The 23,729-nt window shown below is 39.2% G+C and overlaps 3 protein-coding genes across 3 annotated transcripts; all 3 read left to right on the top strand.

Annotated features, from left to right (window-relative positions):
* Nucleotides 1–1,820: 1,820 nt before the first annotated feature.
* LOC117764946 (taste receptor type 1 member 1-like) lies at nucleotides 1,821–5,892 on the top strand. The gene is made up of 6 exons (XM_034591119.1): nucleotides 1,821–2,005; nucleotides 2,292–2,589; nucleotides 2,685–3,410; nucleotides 3,939–4,145; nucleotides 4,409–4,529; nucleotides 4,926–5,892. The coding sequence occupies exons 1-6, from the start codon at nucleotides 1,821–1,823 to the stop codon at nucleotides 5,852–5,854; spliced, it is 2,466 nt and encodes an 821-aa protein (XP_034447010.1). The 3' UTR covers nucleotides 5,855–5,892.
* A 3,608-nt stretch (nucleotides 5,893–9,500) lies between these two features.
* Nucleotides 9,501–13,851, top strand: LOC117764944 (taste receptor type 1 member 1-like). The gene is made up of 6 exons (XM_034591116.1): nucleotides 9,501–9,685; nucleotides 9,987–10,293; nucleotides 10,436–11,161; nucleotides 11,355–11,561; nucleotides 11,891–12,011; nucleotides 12,881–13,851. The coding sequence occupies exons 1-6, from the start codon at nucleotides 9,501–9,503 to the stop codon at nucleotides 13,807–13,809; spliced, it is 2,475 nt and encodes an 824-aa protein (XP_034447007.1). The 3' UTR covers nucleotides 13,810–13,851.
* A 4,152-nt stretch (nucleotides 13,852–18,003) lies between these two features.
* Nucleotides 18,004–22,362, top strand: LOC117764927 (taste receptor type 1 member 1-like). Its single transcript, XM_034591095.1, has 6 exons — nucleotides 18,004–18,195; nucleotides 18,497–18,803; nucleotides 18,946–19,671; nucleotides 19,865–20,071; nucleotides 20,401–20,521; nucleotides 21,392–22,362. Exons 1-6 carry the CDS (start codon nucleotides 18,011–18,013, stop codon nucleotides 22,318–22,320), a joined length of 2,475 nt encoding a protein of 824 aa, XP_034446986.1. The 5' UTR covers nucleotides 18,004–18,010; the 3' UTR covers nucleotides 22,321–22,362.
* The last annotated feature ends 1,367 nt before the right edge of the window (nucleotides 22,363–23,729 follow it).

Raw genomic sequence — 23,729 nt, 5'->3', positions numbered from 1 at the left:
CCACCACGATCACAATCCATCACTAGACTATCCACCATCAGGATCCACCATCATGATCCACAATCCACCATCATGATCCACCATCACAATCCATACTATCCATGTTCAGGATCCACCATCATGAACCACGATCAGCTGCCACCATGATCAGGATCCCTGATTCGCCATCCACCGTCAAAGTAGGTTTTCATGAATGGATAATGTAACATAGGTACATGTTTTAACTTCATTATAAAAAAATTTCAAAAAATAAATTATCATTAATTAAACATGTACAATGTAACTTTGTGAGTTGAAACAAAGCTTATCTTTAAGTTGAGTTAACCTTGATCATTTTTACAGTGTATTTAGCAAGATAGATTCAAGATCATATTTATTTGCCTTTGATAACTCGGTTACATGAAGTTGAAATTATTTTACTAAATGTAGCATTGGGAGTGTCTAATTTAAGACTGAGATGGAAACAAAGAGAAAACCAGTGCCTTTGGAAACTCAAATTTCCTGTTAACATACAAGAAAACAAAATGTTACAAACAACGACCATGCACATTGTTAGTATAGATGATCTTTTGGAAGTGCAAACATTTGACAGCAATAATTGCTCATTAGTACTTCACCCACCTCATGTGGCTCCCACAAAACATTTAATTTATACTTTAATTATCTTTTACATCACCATTTAATACCTCCTACAGACAAGGGTCAATCCCTTTCCAAACAGAATGTGGAGTTCAGCTGTGTCATTAGGAGTTTGCTCATGATCTATAGTCATCTTTCATAATAATCCTCAGACAGATTGCAAATGATCTGCTGCCAAATGACCTGTGTGGTCCAAGGTTAACTCATGCAGATCTCATTTGTAAGAGGATGTAGCATGTTAGCATTAACCAAAGATATCCGGTTGAATTAATTCATTTGCTTGTATTTGCTTGAGACCACACACAACCTCACAGCCTCGTCTTTACTTCCTCCCTGTCATCCATACACCATCCCTATGGCAACACTTGAATTCAATATGAATCTTAACTTACAAAAGCATATTATATTATAATGACTGATTTAACAGTTGTGAGTAGTTTAAGCCATTATTAATTACGAGCACATGATTTGAAGCATATGGTGCAAGTGTATGTAGGTTGTGTCCATGTGATGTGGGTTTTTAGCAGAACATGCAATAAGCCAAAGTCCTATTCCCTTTAAAACCCACCTTGTACCTTGGTGGATTGCAATTAAAATGTTAAAATGGGGAATTTATCAGACGGTAAGAGACAACGCTTATTTGCTGAAGAAACAAGTTCACTTGTGTAAAAAGTAAAAAGACACACGTGCTTCAAAATGGTAATGTAATAGAAGTTGTTACAGTTAAAGGTGTAAAGGTTTTTAGACACTATGCACTAAGGAGAAATTATTGAATCAGACGTACCACAAAACTGCAAGGTCCATAGATTGACCCCCCCCCCCCCCCCCCCTGAAAGTATTGGGGCATTAACTTTTCCTAAACCTAACAAAATCATTTTGTGCTTAAACCTGTGTTTTATTACCATGACAGCGTGTGTGTGTGTGTGTGTGTGTGTGTGTGTGTGTGTGTGTGTGTTTACATATGTATACACCATTTGTCATATGCTCATAGTTATCGCTCAGCGCAGTGTGTAGCCATCACAGGGGTTAGTGCGGCTCAGATACTGTTTGCATACTAATCCGTGAGCTGCATGGATATCAAGACTGGAGGGTTTGCCGCGACAAGCCACACATTGCTTCTTAAAAGCAGAGGCTAAATCCCTTAAGAGATCACAGCAGATTGATAAATGATACCTACAACCATGAAACGTTTTCTCTTTTGTCTGTGTCTGCTGGGCTCTCTTCTACGTGCCTCCTCGACTCAGTGCACTGTCCCAGCCTCAGAGTTTCAGCTGGAAGGAGACTATCTGATAGGTGGACTTTTTGATATTCATCATGTCACTGACTCTGTACATCAAGTCAGACCTGAGGCCATCGACTGCTCCAGGTGAGTCTCACAACAGATCTGAATGGATTTCTTATGACATTGAAATGACTGAAGAACTTGTAGTTGAACAGATTACAGCACCGTCAAAGCTTTTCTTAATTAGAGTGAAGAGCTATTTGTGGTTGCTTATTACCCCCAAACCCAATCCAAATAATTTTGGCATTATCAAAGTTATTGAAGGAGATAAAGTCTGCATTGTTCACCTCAGTCTTTGTTCCATTTAGTACTTTTAAATGTCCATATCTGAACAGTCTTTGAAACTATAAGTCATACCCTCTCTCCACAGTCAACCCTTAATTCTGTCCAGTTATCGGAGGTTTCAGTTGATGAGGTTCGCTGTGGAGGAGATCAACAACTCCACCAACCTGCTGCCTAATGTGTCTCTGGGCTATCAGATATTTGACCACTGCTCAGATACACGTAACTTTCCAGGGATTTTTGACCTCATCTCATTCAATGGCTCGGTTCAAAGTCGGGATGAATCACACAAGGATCTGACCAAGGTGACAGCAGTGGTCGGCACTTATACGAGCACTGAGACACTGTCTGTAGCCCCACTGCTCATGATGGATCTCATCCCTATGGTAAATTTGTCATCTATTGTATGTTGAATTAAAAAAGCAATTCGACTTTTGCGGATTTACTGTCGCTGACATTTTCTTTATTGCTCATCTAACAGGTCAGTTATGGAGCAGCTAGCTCTATCTTTTCAAGTCAATACAATTTCCCGTCCTTCTTCAGAACGGTTCATCCCAATAAGGACGTCGTGGAAGTAATCTTCAACATCCTACTGCACTTCAACTGGCGCTGGGTTGCTTTCCTCAACATTGACAATGATTATGGCAAAGATGGTCAGGAACAGTTCAGGAGAAAGATTGAGGACAGCCAGATCTGCCTGGCGTACAGCAAAGGTCTCAATCATTACACAAATTACACCCAAGTATTCAAACAGATAGAGGCACAGAAAGTGAACATACTCATTGTCTTTGCTCCTGAGTGGACGGCTGCAAATCTCATTAAGTCCGCGGTACGACTGAACGTCACCAACAAGGTGTGGATAGCAGGGGACGCATGGTCCTTAAACAAGAAGCTCCCCAAGGAGAAGGGGATCAGAAATGTTGGAACTGTGCTTGGAGTCGCTCAACCAGCGTGGGCGATACCTGGTTTCAGTGATTTCATCTCGTCTTTTAAAAGCTACACTCACTGTGGAAATGAAGGACAGCAGACGTTTTGTAATCAGGTTTGCAACTGCAGTAGCCTGAGTGCAGAAGATGTCATCACAGCAGACCCATCTTTCTCTTTTTCTGTTTATTCTGCTGTGTACGCCATTGCACATGCTATACACAATGTCTTACAATGTGGAGCTGGCACATGTAATGACAGCACTGCAGTGTACCCTCACATGGTAAGTATCATTAAGCATAATAATATGATTCATTTGATTATCACATGTTACAAATGTAAACAGCCTCTAAGTTGTGTGAATTTGATCAAAACTTATTCTTTACACGCTATTGATGACTTCCACAGGCCTCTACAGATTACAATCTCAGAGCTGTTTGTCAGGGTTTATTAAATCTCGTGAGATTTCAATCTGATTAATTTCAATCTGATTAAACCTCTGAGAAGTCTAAACATTGCTAAAGTCAATCTAAGTGAGAGAAACCACTACAGTGTGCAGATGTTTGGTCTGATTTCTGCCTGGATGTATGAACACTCATTTATTACCTTGTAAACATTGCACTGATATCAGACACAACACATTTTAGGGATAGAAGAGTTTAAATTCTGATAACCTGGTTCCTAAAACCTCTAAAGATGGTCATCACGCTGGAGTTTCTCCCTACATATGAGAGTTAGAACCTAAAAGATTATTCAATCAACTCCTCCAATGTCCACAGAAAATGATTTGGATGTTCTTTATCCACATCAGGTTCTAGCTGAGCTGAAGAAGTCAAACTTTACACTTCTAAATCAAAGCATTCAGTTTGATGAGAACGGTGACCCCAAGTTTGGATCCTACTCTATAATTTACTGGAACCACAGCGGTGACGCTCAGGAGATCGGCTTTTATAGTTTTCCTCCATCGTTCCAGTTTGTCATCAACAGCACCAAAATTCAGTGGTACACCAATAGAGAAGTGAGTTGTTTTTCTTACAGTCGAGAGTTGTTATTGTGTATGGAGAGCTTTTCCCATTTCTGAAGGAACGTTGTGTATGAGTGTGTGTGTGTTAAGTGTTGACAGTCAACCAGTGGTGGTTGTTCATGGTGCAAGTGATGTTTTATTGTTCAACACAAACTGAATCAGACATTTAAAAAGCTGTAATGTCTCAGTTACTGCTACTTATCTATCATTTCCCCATCATGACTTTCTGTTTTCTGCTGAATGATTACGTTGCACAGGTGCCCACTTCAGTGTGTTCCGAAGAGTGTCATGTGGGATATGCAAAAAGGCCAGATGGAATCCACGAATGCTGCTTCACTTGTCAAATCTGTCCGAATGGAACATATGTCAACAGCACAGGTAAATTATTATGCCTGAATAGTGCAGCCATTGTTGAGTTGATGGGACCTAATTGCAGACTGTATTTCATGGCTCATAGCTTAACACCTCGTGGTCATCTGACACTGATATGTAGGTTTCAGTGTTCACCCTGATCCCTTAACATGTCAAATAAACTACAGCAATAAGTCATTAGCCTTTTGACCAGTACCTTTAGAGTACATCACTGTAAACTCTTATGCACTTTTGGCAAGGAGTAAAAGCTCATTTCAAATAACAGCATTACAATATGTAACACTGCCTCCTCAACTGTTTGACTTCTCTACACCTCCTCAGATCTCACTTTTGTTTTGTCTTTAAGTTTTCAAAAGTCAACTTAACTTAATTAACAAATCGTCCCTCTCACTTGTTTAACAGAGGATCCGTACAAGTGCATAGACTGTAAGGAGACAGAGTGGTCTGCAGAAGGAAGCACCTCATGCACCCTGCGGCTGGTGGAGTACATCCCATTCACAGACAGTGGGGCTATACTGATCATGTTCGGGGCCTCGGCCCTGGTGGGCATCACACTCTCCATGTCTGTTCTCTTTGCCGTGAACTACAACACCCCTGTTGTCAGATCTGCTGGGGGACCCATGTGCTTCCTAATCTTAGGCTGCCTCAGTCTGTGTAGTCTCAGTGTTTTCTTTTACTTTGGCAAACCAACTGTTTCTTATTGTATCTTGAGGTTCTTACCGTTCTTCTTGTTCTACACTGTTTGTATGGCATGTTTTGTTGTGCGCTCGTTTCAAATTGTTTGCGTTTTCAAAATGGCTGCCAAGTTTCCCAAGATGCACAGCTGGTGGATGAAGTATCATGGACAGTGGCTGATCATCACTGTGGCATTTGTCGCTCAGGCACTCTTAATAACCATTGGCTATTCTTACGCTCCCCCCAGGCCCTACAATGAAACCTTATGGTACCCAGATAAAATCATACTTAGTTGTGACTTCAGTCTGAAAGCCTGCTCTGCTCCTGTATTTTTACTTCTATGTCTGTGCTCTCTTTGCTTTATTTTCTCCTACATGGGGAAAGACCTCCCCAAAAATTACAACGAGGCCAAAGCGATAACGTTCTGTCTGCTGCTGCTGATCCTCACCTGGATCATCTTTGCCACTGAATACATGCTTTACCGGGGACGTTACATCCAAACTCATAACGCCGCGGCAGTGCTCTCCAGTCTCTACTCCTTTCTGTTGTGGTACTTCCTGCCAAAATGTTACATCATCATTTTCCAACCTAAGAAAAACACACAGCAGTACTTCCAAGGTCTCATTCAGAACTATACCAAAACTATTAGCCAGTAGAAGCTCACTGTAATATCTGATGGATCGGATGTGCTTCAGGTCTTCTAAATATTTTAAAGGAAATTAATATGTTACTATAAATGAGAAATGTATGCTGTTTTTTTAATCTAGCACCATCCTCTTGTCCATATATATGTAGTTTAAGCAGTTGCTACATCTTTTGTTGAGTTCTACTACTTTGATAAAACCTATAATAATACAATTTTGAGTGTGGAAATTAATTTTACATTTAGATACCTGACATATAAGGGCTACATCTGAAGTAGTATAACAATTTGATGTACTACAATAGTACACATAACTCATACAAATGATACAAGACACCTCTTGTTTCCTCTGTGTTCTCACCTATACAAGGAATTCTAAACACACACTTTGAAATATCATTAGGTTCTATGACATGTAGCTGACTCAATTGAGGTTTATTATACAGGTCTACATTTACAACAGTAATAAAAAAATGTATGTAAAAAAAATGGAATATGTTTTTTCTTTTCAGCTTAACTTATTTGTGGTTGATATTACATTATTCTCACAACATGACAACACCAACTCACTGTGATGCTGTTCTCAGACGAGACTACAGACATATCTTGAATTTACTTGGTAATTTTTTTTTGTGCATTCAAATGTTTTTGCATTTGTGTCTATTGCTTGTAATATATTTTCTTTCACCTCCAAGAAAGAGAATAAAGTCCAATCTCTAACTCTATTGGTCCACCTCATTTTATAATTTCTACGTAAACGCCCATACTGTCACATTTTAGACATCCTCATTTCTTTCCAACCGTATCAGTGTGGTAATGAACGATGTCATCACTGAACAGTTATACAGCTGTAACAACAACATTATGAGACTATCAGAGATGTCAGAGCCAGATGTGGTTTGGGTTTGTAGGTGCAGATTTTTTTTTCTCTTAATCTTTAACTCTTTACAAATAGTGACTGGTTTTAGTTTTGCACTCCTGTTAATGTATTAAGTTCATTGACCACATCTGCTTCAATTTCACATGCTGTACACCAAACCAAGCACTAAATAAGTTCCACACAAAGCTGTCACCACTGATTACTTTAAAGTTACAGCATCAGTACTTGATGTGCTATTTACAGGTTTATGTGAGATGTTTAAGGTGATTCAGTGTGATGTTTAAGGAAATGGGTAAACTTGCCCTTATTAGTGAAGATAAGGAATAAAAACCCAAAACATTAGTCTACTTAATTTGAAAAGTTAAGTTCAATCGTCGCCTTAAAAACAAGAGTTAGCAATACTTGAAAAGGGAAGTGTATGAATATAGTTAGTTATCTTAACTTGAAAATGTGAGTTGAAAGGGTATGAATTGACAAGAGAAAGTCAATCATCAATCAATCAAATTTTATTTGTATAGCCCATATTCACAAATCACAATTTTTGTCATAGGGTTTATCAAGGTGCGACATCCTCTGTCCTTAACCCTCAACAAGAGTAAGGAAATCCCTATTAACAGGCAAAGAAAAACTTAGAAACCTCAGAGAGAGCCACATGTGAGGGATCCCTCTCCCAGGACAGACAGATGTGCAATAGATGCTGTGTGTAGCTCAACACATCAACAAAATTACTAATATTATGACTCTAATTAGAAAAAATGTTTGTAACATAATGGAAAGGTGTGCAAGTATTCATACATGTGAAAATGTCTGATGGAGTTGAAGGGAGCAGCAATGACAATTGAAATGGAGGAGTTATTTCCAGTAATGGTAGAATATGTGAGTAGTCATATTGTAAATCAAGCAGTCTAGTTGTAATCATAGTCCATGAACAGCCGGCACCACGATCCACCACCACGATCACAATCCATCACTAGACTATCCACCATCAGGATCCACCATCATGATCCACGATCCACCATCAGGATCCACCACCACGATCACAATCCATCACCAGACTATCCACCATCAGGATCCACCACCACGATCCACAATCCTCCATGATGATCCACGATCAGCTGCCACCATGATCATGATCCTTGATTCGCCATCCACCATCAAAGTAGGTTTTCATGAATGGATAATGTAACATAGTTACTTGTTTTAACTTCATTAAAAAAACATTTCAAACAATAAATTATCATTAATTAAACAACTTGTACAACGTAACTTTGTGAGTTGAAACAAAGCTTATCTTGAAGTTGAGTTAACCTTGATCATTTTTACAGTGTATTTAGCAAGATAGATTCAAGATCATCTTTATTTGCCTTTGATAACTCGGTTACATGAAGTTGAAATTATTTTACTAAATGTATCATGGGAGTGTGTCATTTAAGACTGAGATGGAAACAAAGAGAAAACCAGTGCCTTCGGAAACTCAAATTTCCTGTTAACATACAAGAAAACAAAATGTTACAAACAACGACCATGCACATTGTTAGTATAGATGATCTTTTGGAAGTGCAAACATTTGACAGCAATAATTGCTCATTAGTACTTCACCCACCTCATGTGGCCCCCACAAAACATTTCATTTATACTTTAATTATCTTTTACATCACCATTTAATATCTCCTACAGACAAGGGTCAATCCCTTTCCAAACAGAATGTGGAGTTCAGCTGTGTCATTAGGAGTTTGCTCATGATCTATAGTCATCTTTCATAATAATCCTCAGACAGAATGCAAATGATCTGCTGCCAAATGACCTGTGTGGTCCAAGGTTAACTCATGCAGATCTCATTTGTAAGAGGATGTAGCATGTTAGCATTAACCAAAGATATCCGGTTGAATTAATTCATTTGTTTGTATTTGCTTGAGACCACACACAACCTCACAGCCTCGTCTTTACTTCCTCCCTGTCATCCATACACCATCCCTATGGCAACACTTGAATTCAATATGAATCTTAACTTACAAAAGCATATTACATTATAATGACTGATTTAACAGTTGTGAGTAGTCTAAGCCATTATTAATTACGAGCACATGATTTGAAGCATATGGTGCAAGTGTATGTAGGTTGTGTCCATGTGATGTGGGTTTTTAGCAGAACATGCAATAAGCCAAAGTCCTATTCCCTTTAAAACCCACCTTGTACCTTGGGGTCTTACACCTCAGGTGTAAGACGAGGCCCTAAAGTAAAAGGTCGACTTTGACTGATATACTGCGATACTAATGTAATAGAAAATGTTACAGTTAAAGGTGTAAAGGTTTTTAGCCACTATGCACTAAAGAGAAATTATTTAATCAGACGTACCACAAAACTGCAAGGTCCATAGATTGACCCCTCATTGAAAGTATCAAGGCATTAACTTTTCCTAAACCTAACAAAATCATTTTGTGCCTAAACCTGTGTTTTATTACCATGACAACGTGTGTGTGTGTGTGTGTGTGTGTGTGTGTGTGTGTGTGTGTGTGTGTGTGTGTGTGTGTGTGTGTGTATACACCATTTGTCATATACTCAGCATAGAGGCAACTTGCTTGCTCATAGTTATCGCTCAGCGCAGTGTGTAGCCATCACAGGGGTTCGTGCAGCTCAGATACTGTTTGCATACTAATCCATGAGCTGCATGGAAATCAAGACTGGGGGGTTTGCCGCGACAAGCCACACATTGCTTTTTAAAAGCAGAGGCTAAATCCCTTAAGAGATCACAGCAGATTGATAAATGATACCTACAACCATGAAACGTTTTCTCTTTTGTCTGTGTCTGATGGGCTCTCTTCTACGTGCCTCCTCGACTCAGTGCACTGTCCCAGCCTCAGAGTTTCAGCTGGAAGGAGACTATCTGATAGGTGGACTTTTTGATATTCATCATGTCAGTGACTCTGTACATCAAGTCAGACCAGAGGCCATCGACTGCTCCAGGTGAGTTTTATTATACATTTGCATGGATATTTTATGAAGTTGAAACTATAAGATCAGGTCTTAGTGTAACGGATTATACTCGAATGTAAAGCCAGTTACTAAAGCTCCATAAGACATTTCCCTTCTCACTCACTCCAGTTAATTGTACATGATCAAGGTGACTGTGTAACATCTGATCTCAATCCTTGTACCATGAAATACCTCATTTCTCTTTGTGTAAACGTATCAGTGTTGACGTCTGAAGACTTAATGTTGATTTAAAGTCGGTCCTGCTCTCCTGTTGTCCTTCCTCTGTCCACAGTCAACCCTTCATTGTGTCCAGTTATCGGAGGTTTCAGATGATGAGATTCGCTGTGGAGCAAATCAATAACTCCACCAACCTGCTGCCTAATGTGTCTCTTGGTTATGAGATTTTTGACCACTGCTCAGAATTTCAGAATTTCCCAGGAATTTTCAAACTCATCTCATTCAATGGCTCAATTGAAGTCTGGGGTGAAAAACATAAGAATATGTTCAAAATGTCTAAAATGGTAGGAGTGGTCGGCCCCTTCTCAAGCACTGAGACACTGACTGCCGCCCCACTGTTCATGATGGATCTCATCCCTATGGTAAATCTGTCCTCTTTTAAAATGTTTTTCCCTCATACAATGTCAATTAATACAAGTTTTGACTTAGTCATGACATTGTGGATTTATTTGTTATTTATTGCCAATGAAAATATTGCCAATTTCTCTATTACTCTCCTAACAGGTCAGCTATGGAGCTGCCAGCTCTGCCTTCTCAGAGAAAGCGAAATATCCCTCTTTCCTGCGAACAGTGCATTCCAATGAAGAAATCATAGAAGTGATTGTCAACATCCTACTGCACTTCAAATGGAAGTGGGTTGCTTTCCTCAACAGTGGTGACGACTTTGGTGAGGACGGCCTCACGTCGTTCTTGAAGAGGATTAAAGACACTGAGATCTGCTTGCCGTTCACCAAAAAGCTCACTGACGACACTAATCACTCCCAAATGTTCAAACAGATAGACGTACAGAGGATACAAATCATTATTGTCTTTGCTCCTGAGTTGACCTCTGAAGATCTCATTAGGTCAGCAATACGACTGAATGTCACCAACAAGGTGTGGATAGCAGGGGACACCTGGTCCTTAAACAAGATGCTTCCCAAGGAGAGAGGAATCCAGAATATTGGAACTGTGCTCGGCGTGTCTCAGTCAGTAGTGACGATACCTGGTTTCAGTGATTTTATCCATTCTTCTAAAAGCAGGATTCAATGTGGTAATGCAAAACAACCGACGTTTTGTAATCAGGTTTGCAACTGTGACAGCCTGAGTGCAGAGGAACTCATTTCTATGGACCCATCTTTCTCTTTTGCTGTGTATTCTGCTGTGCATGCTCTTGCCAACGCCTTACACAATGCCTTACAATGTGAAGCTGGTCAATGTAATGACAATATTACACTGTCCCCTTACATGGTGAGTATACAAATGATTAGAGGGTTTATATTTGATATTTTATGATGATAGCACCTGTAGATAAGTTGACCATGATCCAAAATACTTGTCTCACGTGTGTTTTATCACATACACATCATATACAACACAACATTCAAACTTTACAACCACCAGAAGTAGTAACGCTCCTCTGAACTTTGTGTGTCCACATCAGGTTCTAGCAGAGCTGAAGAAGTCAAACTTTACGCTTATGAATCAAAGTATTCGGTTTGATCAAAATGGCAACCCCAGGTTTGGATCCTATTCTATAGTTTTCTGGAACCAGAGTGGTGACGCCCAGAAGATCGGCTTTTACGATTTTCACCCATCGGCCCATCATTTTATTAACGGTACCAAAGTAGAGTGGTACTCAGGTGAAGAAGTAAGTCATGTTTTTTCCCTAATCATGTGTAGTATAATACAAAATATCAAGACCTTGTGTACAGTATGTTGTTTGAGAAAATTGTGCATAAAAAACACACATTTAACGGCAGTGGAAAGAGCAGACAAACTGTTATCACAAACAGATGGTGGTACGACACGGTGGCATACGAGGGAATATAAATATTATTCAGTGTCTAAAAAGGATGTTCCCATTTTACAAAACATGTCAAGATATTTAAAAGCTGCATAGGAAGAATGTTGTAAGTGCAAATGTCATCCATAACGGTATTTTCTTATCTTAAATTACTTTGCTGCTGAACAATCCAGGTGCCTACTTCACAGTGTTGCCCACCATGTGAAGTGGGATATGCAAAAAAGCCAGATGGAATCCACAAATGCTGCTTCACATGTCAACTCTGTCGGAATGGAACTTATGTCAACAGCACAGGTAAATTATTATGGAGGAAAATTAGGAACATTAAAAAAAAAAAAAAACACTACTGCCATTTTGTTTGAATAAGAGAGGAGTCCTGTCATTTGGAAAGCTGTTAAACATTCAGACACCTACAAGCTTCCATTTTCACTCTGACCCCTGAACATGGCCGATGAATCCAGAGCTTTTTGGGTGAAGTGAATTGGTTTTGGTTTTAAGAATATACTGTTGTCTTCAGCTGCACTTTGAACCCATTCCATTCAATGCAATGTACTCTTCTTAAACTTTTCGAACATATTCATATATTAAAAATTAAAGCGAATTTAAATTAACCAAATATCGTCATGACAGAACATCTACCTGCTAATTCCATAAACGTCTGTCTGTATGTGGAACGCATATCTCCTGAGCCGTTCCTCTAAGCAGCTTCATACTTAGCATGTGTATTTTTTGTGGCCCAGGAAAGTGCAGTGACGATTTTGGTGGGATTAATACATGTGACATGTTCAATATTAATAACATTTAAAGAAAACAGGCGACCAGCGCTTTGTAGCAGTCAGTGGGGGCGGTCAATATCGCCGCCAGATCAATTTGATCACTCTGCACTATAGTCTGTTTATAAAAAGCTCTGAACACAACATCCAACACACAAACAATAAAAGTGACTGTATATTATAGAACTGTTTGAGGAGGACTCACTAATGACAAGGAATAATTCTGAAGTAGCTCCGAAGGATTAACACAGGACAAGAGAACAGACGGGTTTAGAACAGGCGCTGCAGTGGTAGATTATGAAAGCTGAAGAGAGTAAAACTGCCACCTCCATTGTCTGATTATCTTTTCAAAACTTTATTAACAAATCATCCCTCTCTCTTGTTTAACAGAGGATCCGTACAAGTGCATAGACTGTAAGGAGACAGAGTGGTCTGCAGAAGGAAGCACCTCATGCACCCTGCGGCTGGTGGAGTACATCCCATTCACAGACAGTGGGGCTATACTGATCATGTTCGGGGCCTCGGCCCTGGTGGGCATCACACTCTCCATGTCTGTTCTCTTTGCCGTGAACTACAACACCCCTGTTGTCAGATCTGCTGGGGGACCCATGTGCTTCCTAATCTTAGGCTGCCTCAGTCTGTGTAGTCTCAGTGTTTTCTTTTACTTTGGCAAACCAACTGTTTCTTATTGTATCTTGAGGTTCTTACCGTTCTTCTTGTTCTACACTGTTTGTATGGCATGTTTTGTTGTGCGCTCGTTTCAAATTGTTTGCGTTTTCAAAATGGCTGCCAAGTTTCCCAAGCTGCACAGCTGGTGGATGAAGTATCATGGCCAGTGGCTGGTCATCACTGTGGCATTTGTCGCTCAGGCACTCTTAATAACCATTGTCTATTCTTACGCTCCCCCCAGGCCCTACAATGAAACCTTATGGTACGCAGATAAAATCATACTTAGTTGTGACTTCAGTCTGAAAGCCTGCTCTGCTCCTGTATCTTTACTTCTATGTCTGTGCTGTCTTTGCTTTATTTTCTCCTACATGGGGAAAGACCTCCCCAAAAATTACAACGAGGCCAAAGCGATAACGTTCTGTCTGCTGCTGCTGATCCTCACCTGGATCATCTTTGCCACTGAATACATGCTTTACCGGGGACGTTACATCCAAACTTTTAACGCTGCGGCAGTGCTCTCCAGTCTCTACTCCTTTCTGTTGTGGTACTTCCTGCCAAAATGTTACATCATCATTTTCCAACCCAAGAAAAACACACAGCAGTACTTCCAAGGTCTCATTCAGAACTATACCAAAACTATGAGCCAGTAGCAGCTCACTGTAATATCTGATGGATCAGATGTGCTTCAGGTCTTCTAAATATTTTAAAGGAAATTAATATGTTACTATTAATGAGAAATGTATGCTGTTTTTTTATCTAGCACCATCCTCTTGTCCATATATATGTAGTTTTAAGCAGTTGTTACATCTTTTGTTGAGTTCTACCACTTTGATAAAACCTATAATAATACAATTTTGAGTGTGGAAATGAATTTTACAGTTAGATACCTGGCATATAAGGGCTACATCTGAAGTAGTATAAAAATTTGATGTACTACAATAGTACACATAATTCATACAACTGATACTTGCAATAATCATTCAATCTTCCAGCACAGTATCAGACTCTGACATATTCAACCATCTGTGTGTTTTCTGCAGTTTCACATTTGTTCAAAGGTTATATGTGCGATATTCACTGCCACTAGATGTCAGACAGCAACAGTATCTTGGACAAAATGAAAAACCTAGTCAGGCCACACCTCTTGTTTCCTCTGTGTTCTCACCTATACAAGGAATTCTAAACACACACTTTGAAATATCATTAGGTTCTATGACATGTAGCTGACTCAATTGAGGTTTATTATACAGGTCTACATTTACAACAGTAATACAAAAATGTATGTAAAAAAAAAATGGAATATGTTTTTTCTTTTCAGCTTAACTTATTTGTGGTTGATATTACATTATTCTCACAACATGAAAACACCAACTCACTGTGATGCTGTTCTCAGACGAGACTACAGACATATCTTGAATTTACTTGGTAATTTTTTTTTGTGCATTCAAATGTTTTTGCATTTGTGTCTATTGCTTGTAATATATTTTCTTTCATCTCCAAGAAAGAGAATAAAGTCCAATCTCTAACTCTATTGGTCCACCTCATTTTATAATTTCTACGTAAACGCCCATACTGTCACATTTTAGACATCCTCATTTCTTTCCAACCGTATCAGTGTGGTAATGAACGATGTCATCACTGAACAGTTATACAGCTGTAACGACAACATTATGAGACTATCAGAGATATCAGAGCCAGATGTGGTTTGGGTTTGTAGGTGCAGATTTTTTTTTCTCTTAATCTTTAACTCTTTACAAATAGTGACTGGTTTTAGTTTTGCACTCCTGTTAATGTATTAAGTTCATTGACCACATCTGCTTCAATTTCACATGCTGTGCACCAAACCAAGCACTAAATAAGTTCCACACAAAGCTGTCACCACTGATTACTTTAAAGTTACAGCATCAGTACTTGATGTGCTATTTACAGGTTTATGTGAGATGTTTAAGGTGATTCAGTGTGATGTTTAGGGAAATGGGTAAACTTGCCCTTACTAGTGAAGATAAGGAATAAAAACCAAAAACCTTAGTCTACTTAATTAGAAAAGTTAAGTTCAATCGTCGCCTTAAAAACACGAGTTAGCAATACTTGAAAAGGGAATTGTATGAATATAGTTAGTTATCTTAACTTGAAAATGTGAGTTGAAAGGGTATGAATTGACAAAAGAAAGTCAATCATCAATCAATCAAATTTTATTTGTATAGCCCATATTCACAAATCACAATTTTTCTCATAGGGTTTATCAAGATGCGACATCCTCTGTCCTTAACCCTCAACAAGAGTAAGGAAAACCCCTATTAACAGGCAAAGAAAAACTTAGAAACCTCAGAGAGAGCCACATGTGAGGGATCCCTCTCCCAGGACAGACAGATGTGCAATAGATGCTGTGTGTAGTTCAACACATCAACAAAATTACTAATATTATGACTCTAATTAGAAAAAATGTTTGTAACATAATGGAAAGGTGTGCAAGTATTCATACATGTGAACATGTCTGATGGAGTTGAAGGGAGCAGCAATGACAATTGAAATGGAGGAGTTATTTCCAGTAATGGTAGAATATGTGAGTAGTCATATTGTAAATCAAGCAGTCTAGTTGTAATCATAGTCCATGAACAGCCGGCACCACAATCCACCACCACGATCACAATCCATCACCAGACTATCCACCATCAGGATCCACCATCATGATCCACAATCCACCATCATGATCCACCACCACGATCACAATCCATCACCAGACTATCCACCATCAGGATCCACCATCATGATCCACAATCCACCATCATGATCCACAATCCACCATCATGATCCACCACCACGATCACAATCCATCACCAGACTATCCACCATCAGGATCCACCATCAGGATCCACAATCCTCCATCAGGATCCACGATCAGGATCCACAATCCACCACCACGATCCACGATCAGCTGCCACCATGATCATGATCCCTGATTCGCCATCCACCATCAAAGTAGGTTTTCATGAATGGATAATGTAACATAGTTACTTGTTTTAACTTCATTAAAAAAACATTTCAAACAATAAATTATCATTAATTAAACAACTTGTACAATGTAACTTTGTGAGTTGAAACAAAGCTTATCTTGAAGTTTAGTTAACCTTGATCCTTTTTACAGTGTATTTAGCAAGATAGATTCAAGATCATATTTATTTGCCTTTGATAACTCGGTTACATGAAGTTGAAATTATTTTACTAAATGTAGCATTGGGAGTGTGTGATTTAAGACTGAGATGGAAACAAAGAGAAAACCAGTGCCTTTGGAAACTCAAATTTCCTGTTAACATACACGAAAACAAAATGTTACAAACAACGACCATGCACATTGTTAGTATAGATGATCTTTTGGAAGTGCAAACATTTGACAGCAATAATTGCTCATTAGTACTTCACCCACCTCATGTGGCCCCCACAAAACATTTCATTTATACTTTAATTATCTTTTACATCACCATTTAATATCTCCTACAGACAAGGGTCAATCCCTTTCCAAACAGAATGTGGAGTTCAGCTGTGTCATTAGGAGTTTACTCATGATCTATAGTCATCTTTCATAATAATCCTCAGACAGAATGCAAATGATCTGCTGCCAAATGACCTGTGTGGTCCAAGGTTAACTCATGCAGATCTCATTTGTAAGAGGATGTAGCATGTTAGCATTAACCAAAGATATCCGGTTGAATTAATTAATTTGCTTGTATTTGCTTGAGACCACACACAACCTCACAGCCTCGTCTTTACTTCCTCCCTGTCATCCATACACCATCCCTATGGCAACACTTGAATTAAATATGAAACTTATCTTACAAAAGCATATTACATTATAATGACTGATTTAACAGTTGTGAGTAGTTTAAGCCATTATTAATTACGAGCACAGGATTTGAAGCATATGGTGCAAGTGTATGTAGGTTGTGTCCATGTGATGTGGGTTTTTAGCAGAACATGCAATAAGCCAAAGTCCTATTCCCTTTAAAACCCACCTTGTACCTTGGTGGATTGCAATTAAAATGTTAAAATGGGGAATTTATCAGACGGTAAGAGACAACGCTTATTTGCTGAAGAAACAAGTTCACTTGTGTACAAAGTAAAAAGACACGCATGCTTCAAAATGGCAATGTGCCAACAATGCACTGACCACTCCTCATTTTTAGACCAACACACCCATGGGTGCTCAGATAGGTACAAGTGCATTTGCTATTTAAATGAAGGGGCCGCTGGATGAGAAATTGACAACTGCATCGGTCTGAAACTATCAAAAACACAATTGGTGCAACGGGTGTAAGACGAGGCCCTAACGTAAAAGGTCAACTTTGACTGACATACTGCGATCCTAATGTAATAGAAAATGTTACAGTTAAAGGTGTAAAGGTTTTTAGCCACTATGCACTAAAGAGAAATTATTTAATCAGATGTACCAAAAAACTGCAAGGTCCGCAGATTGACCCCCCCTTGAAAGTATCAAGGCATTGACTCTTCCTAAACCTAACAAAATCATTTTGTGCTTAAACCTGTGTGTTTTATTACCATGACAACGTGTGTGTGTGTGTGTGTGTGTGTGTGTGTGTGTGTGTGTGTATACATATGTATACACCATTTGTCACTCAGCATAGAGGCAACTTGCTTGCTCATAATTATCACTCAGCGCAGTGTGTAGCCATCACAGGGGTTAGTGCGGCTCAGATGCTGTTTGCATACTAATCTGTGAGCTGCATGGAAATCAAGACTGGGGGGTTTGCCGTTACAAACCACACATTGCTTATTAAAAGCAGAGGCTAAATCCCTTAAGAGATCACAGCAGATTGATAAATGATACCTACAACCATGAAACGTTTTCTCTTTTGTCTGTGTCTGCTGGGCTCTCTTCTACGCGCCTCCTCGACTCAGTGCACTGTCCCAGCCTCAGAGTTTCAGCTGGAAGGAGACTATCTGATAGGTGGACTTTTTGATATTCATCATGTCAGTGACTCTGTACATCAAGTCAGACCAGAGGCCATCGACTGCTCCAGGTGAGTTTTATTATACATTTGCATGGATATTTTATGAAGTTGAAACTATAAGATCAGGTCTTAGTGTAACGGATTATACTCGAATGTAAAGCCAGTTACTAAAGCTCCATAAGACATTTCCCTTCTCACTCACTCCAGTTAATTGTACATGATCAAGGTGACTGTGTAACATCTGATCTCAATCCTTGTACCATGAAATACCTCATTTCTCTTTGTGTAAACGTATCAGTGTTGACGTCTGAAGACTTAATGTTGATTTAAAGTCGGTCCTGCTCTCCTGTTGTCCTTCCTCTGTCCACAGTCAACCCTTCATTCTGTCCAGTTATCGGAGGTTTCAGATGATGAGATTCGCTGTGGAGCAAATCAATAACTCCACCAACCTGCTGCCTAATGTGTCTCTTGGTTATGAGATTTTTGACCACTGCTCAGAATTTCAGAATTTCCCAGGAATTTTCAAACTCATCTCATTCAATGGCTCAATTGAAGTCTGGGGTGAAAAACATAAGAATATGTTCAAAATGTCTAAAATGGTAGGAGTGGTCGGCCCCTTCTCAAGCACTGAGACACCGACTGTCGCCCCACTGTTCATGATGGATCTCATCCCTATGGTAAATCTGTCCTCTTTTAAAATGTTTTTCCCTCATACAATGTCAATTAATACAAGTTTTGACTTAGTCATGACATTGTGGATTTATTTGTTATTTATTGCCAATGAAAATATTGCCAATTTCTCTATTACTCTCCTAATAGGTCAGCTATGGAGCTGCCAGCTCTGCCTTCTCAGAGAAAGCGAAATATCCCTCTTTCCTGCGAACAGTGCATTCCAATGAAGAAATCATAGAAGTGATTGTCAACATCCTACTGCACTTCAAATGGAAGTGGGTTGCTTTCCTCAACAGTGGTGATGACTTTGGTGAGGACGGCCTCACGTCGTTCTTGAAGAGGATTAAAGACACTGAGATCTGCTTGCCGTTCACCAAAAAGCTCACTGACGACACTAATCACTCCCAAATGTTCAAACAGATAGACGTACAGAGGATACAAATCATTATTGTCTTTGCTCCTGAGTTGACCTCTGAAGATCTCATTAGGTCAGCAATACGACTGAATGTCACCAACAAGGTGTGGATAGCAGGGGACACCTGGTCCTTAAACAAGATGCTTCCCAAGGAGAGAGGAATCCAGAATATTGGAACTGTGCTCGGCGTGTCTCAGTCAGTAGTGACGATACCTGGTTTCAGTGAATTTATCCATTCTTCCAAAAGCAGGATTCAATGTGGTAATGCAAAACAACCGACGTTTTGTAATCAGGTTTGCAACTGTGACAGCCTGAGTGCAGAGGAACTCATTTCTATGGACCCATCCTTCTCTTTTGCTGTGTATTCTGCTGTGCATGCTCTTGCCAACGCCTTACACAATGCCTTACAATGTGAAGCTGGTCAATGTAATGACAATATTACACTGTCCCCTTACATGGTGAGTATACAAATGATTAGAGGGTTTATATTTGATATTTTATGATGATAGCACCTGTAGATAAGTTGACCATGATCCAAAATACTTGTCTCACGTGTGTTTTATCACATACACATCATATACAACACAACATTCAAACTTTACAACCACCAGAAGTAGTAACGCTCCTCTGAACTTTGTGTGTCCACATCAGGTTCTAGCAGAGCTGAAGAAGTCAAACTTTACGCTTATGAATCAAACTATTCGGTTTGATCAAAATGGCAACCCCAGGTTTGGATCCTATTCTATAGTTTTCTGGAACCAGAGTGGTGACGCCCAGAAGATCGGCTTTTACGATTTTCACCCATCGGCCCATCATTTTATTAACGGTACCAAAGTAGAGTGGTACTCAGGTGAAGAAGTAAGTCATGTTTTTTCCCTAATCATGTGTAGTATAATACAAAATATCAAGACCTTGTGTACAGTATGTTGTTTGAGAAAATTGTGCATAAAAAACACACATTTAACGGCAGTGGAAAGAGCAGACAAACTGTTATCACAAACAGATGGTGGTACGACACGGTGGCATACGAGGGAATATAAATATTATTCAGTGTCTAAAAAGGATGTTCCCATTTTACAAAACATGTCAAGATATTTAAAAGCTGCATAGGAAGAATGTTGTAAGTGCAAATGTCATCCATAACGGTATTTTCTTATCTTAAATTACTTTGCTGCTGAACAATCCAGGTGCCTACTTCACAGTGTTGCCCACCATGTGAAGTGGGATATGCAAAAAAGCCAGATGGAATCCACAAATGCTGCTTCACATGTCAACTCTGTCGGAATGGAACTTATGTCAACAGCACAGGTAAATTATTATGGAGGAAAATTAGGAACATTAAAAAAAAAAAAAAAACACTACTGCCATTTTGTTTGAATAAGAGAGGAGTCCTGTCATTTGGAAAGCTGTTAAACATTCAGACACCTACAAGCTTCCATTTTCACTCTGACCCCTGAACATGGCTGATGAATCCAGAGCTATTTGGGTGAAGTGAATTGGTTTTGGTTTTAAGAATATACTGTTGTCTTCAGCTGCACTTTGAACCCATTCCATTCAATGCAATGTACTCTTCTTAAACTTTTCGAACATATTCATATATTAAAAATTAAAGCGAATTTAAATTAACCAAATATCGTCATGACAGAACATCTACCTGCTAATTCCATAAACGTCTGTCTGTATGTGGAACGCATATCTCCTGAGCCGTTCCTCTAAGCAGCTTCATACTTAGCATGTGTATTTTTTGTGGCCCAGGAAAGTGCAGTGACGATTTTGGTGGGATTAATACATGTGACATGTTCAATATTAATAACATTTAAAGAAAACAGGCGACCAGCGCTTTGTAGCAGTCAGTGGGGGCGGTCAATATCGCCGCCAGATCAATTTGATCACTCTGCACTATAGTCTGTTTATAAAAAGCTCTGAACACAACATCCAACACACAAACAATAAAAGTGACTGTATATTATAGAACTGTTTGAGGAGGACTCACTAATGACAAGGAATAATTCTGAAGTAGCTCCGAAGGATTAACACAGGACAAGAGAACAGACGGGTTTAGAACAGGCGCTGCAGTGGTAGATTATGAAAGCTGAAGAGAGTAAAACTGCCACCTCCATTGTCTGATTATCTTTTCAAAACTTTATTAACAAATCATCCCTCTCTCTTGTTTAACAGAGGATCCGTACAAGTGCATAGACTGTAAGGAGACAGAGTGGTCTGCAGAAGGAAGCACCTCATGCACCCTGCGGCTGGTGGAGTACATCCCATTCACAGACAGTGGGGCTATACTGATCATGTTCGGGGCCTCGGCCCTGGTGGGCATCACACTCTCCATGTCTGTTCTCTTTGCCGTGAACTACAACACCCCTGTTGTCAGATCTGCTGGGGGACCCATGTGCTTCCTAATCTTAGGCTGCCTCAGTCTGTGTAGTCTCAGTGTTTTCTTTTACTTTGGCAAACCAACTGTTTCTTATTGTATCTTGAGGTTCTTACCGTTCTTCTTGTTCTACACTGTTTGTATGGCATGTTTTGTTGTGCGCTCGTTTCAAATTGTTTGCGTTTTCAAAATGGCTGCCAAGTTTCCCAAGCTGCACAGCTGGTGGATGAAGTATCATGGCCAGTGGCTGGTCATCACTGTGGCATTTGTCGCTCAGGCACTCTTAATAACCATTGTCTATTCTTACGCTCCCCCCAGGCCCTACAATGAAACCTTATGGTACCCAGATAAAATCATACTTAGTTGTGACTTCAGTCTGAAAGCCTGCTCTGCTCCTGTATCTTTACTTCTATGTCTGTGCTCTCTTTGCTTTATTTTCTCCTACATGGGGAAAGACCTCCCCAAAAATTACAACGAGGCCAAAGCGATAACGTTCTGTCTGCTGCTGCTGATCCTCACCTGGATCATCTTTGCCACTGAATACATGCTTTACCGGGGACGTTACATCCAAACTTTTAACGCTGCGGCAGTGCTCTCCAGTCTCTACTCCTTTCTGTTGTGGTACTTCCTGCCAAAATGTTACATCATCATTTTCCAACCCAAGAAAAACACACAGCAGTACTTCCAAGGTCTCATTCAGAACTATACCAAAACTATGAGCCAGTAGCAGCTCACTGTAATATCTGATGGATCAGATGTGCTTCAGGTCTTCTAAATATTTTAAAGGAAATTAATATGTTACTATTAATGAGAAATGTATGCTGTTTTTTTATCTAGCACCATCCTCTTGTCCATATATATGTAGTTTAAGCAGTTGTTACATCTTTTGTTGAGTTCTACCACTTTGATAAAACCTATAATAATACAATTTTGAGTGTGGAAATGAATTTTACAGTTAGATACCTGGCATATAAGGGCTACATCTGAAGTAGTATAAAAATTTGATGTACTACAATAGTACACATAATTCATACAACTGATACTTGCAATAATCATTCAATCTTCCAGCACAGTATCAGACTCTGACATATTCAACCATCTGTGTGTTTTCTGCAGTTTCACATTTGTTCAAAGGTTATATGTGCGATATTCACTGCCACTAGATGTCAGACAGCAACAGTATCTTGGACAAAATGAAAAACCTAGTCAGGCCACACCTCTTGTTTCCTCTGTGTTCTCACCTATACAAGGAATTCTAAACACACACTTTGAAATATCATTAGGTTCTATGACATGTAGCTGACTCAATTGAGGTTTATTATAGAGGTCTACATTTACAACAGTAATACAAAAATGTATGTAAAAAAAAATGGAATATGTTTTTTCTTTTCAGCTTAACTTATTTGTGGTTGATATTACATTATTCTCACAACATGAAAACACCAACTCACTGTGATGCTGTTCTCAGACGAGACTACAGACATATCTTGAATTTACTTGGTAATTTTTTTTTGTGCATTCAAATGTTTTTGCATTTGTGTCTATTGCTTGTAATATATTTTCTTTCATCTCCAAGAAAGAGAATAAAGTCCAATCTCTAACTCTATTGGTCCACCTCATTTTATAATTTCTACGTAAACGCCCATACTGTCACATTTTAGACATCCTCATTTCTTTCCAACCGTATCAGTGTGGTAATGAACGATGTCATTACTGAACAGTTATACAGCTGTAACAACAACATTATGAGACTATCAGAGATGTCAGAGCCAGATGTGGTTTGGGTTTGTAGGTGCAGATTTTTTTTTCTCTTAATCTTTAACTCTTTACAAATAGTGACTGGTTTTAGTTTTGCACTCCTGTTAATGTATTAAGTTCATTGACCACATCTGCTTCAATTTCACATGCTGTACACCAAACCAAGCACTAAATAAGTTCCACACAAAGCTGTCACCACTGATTACTTTAAAGTTACAGCATCAGTACTTGATGTGCTATTTACAGGTTTATGTGAGATGTTTAAGGTGATTCAGTGTGATGTTTAGGGAAATGGGTAAACTTGCCCTTACTAGTGAAGATAAGGAATAAAAACCAAAAACCTTAGTCTACTTAATTAGAAAAGTTAAGTTCAATCGT

This window comes from Hippoglossus hippoglossus, chromosome 7 (genome assembly GCF_009819705.1).
Source record: "Hippoglossus hippoglossus isolate fHipHip1 chromosome 7, fHipHip1.pri, whole genome shotgun sequence".
Classification (NCBI taxonomy): Eukaryota; Metazoa; Chordata; class Actinopteri; order Pleuronectiformes; family Pleuronectidae; genus Hippoglossus; species Hippoglossus hippoglossus.
Note: the sequence above shows the minus strand (reverse complement) of the source record. Positions and strands in the feature narration are given on the sequence as shown.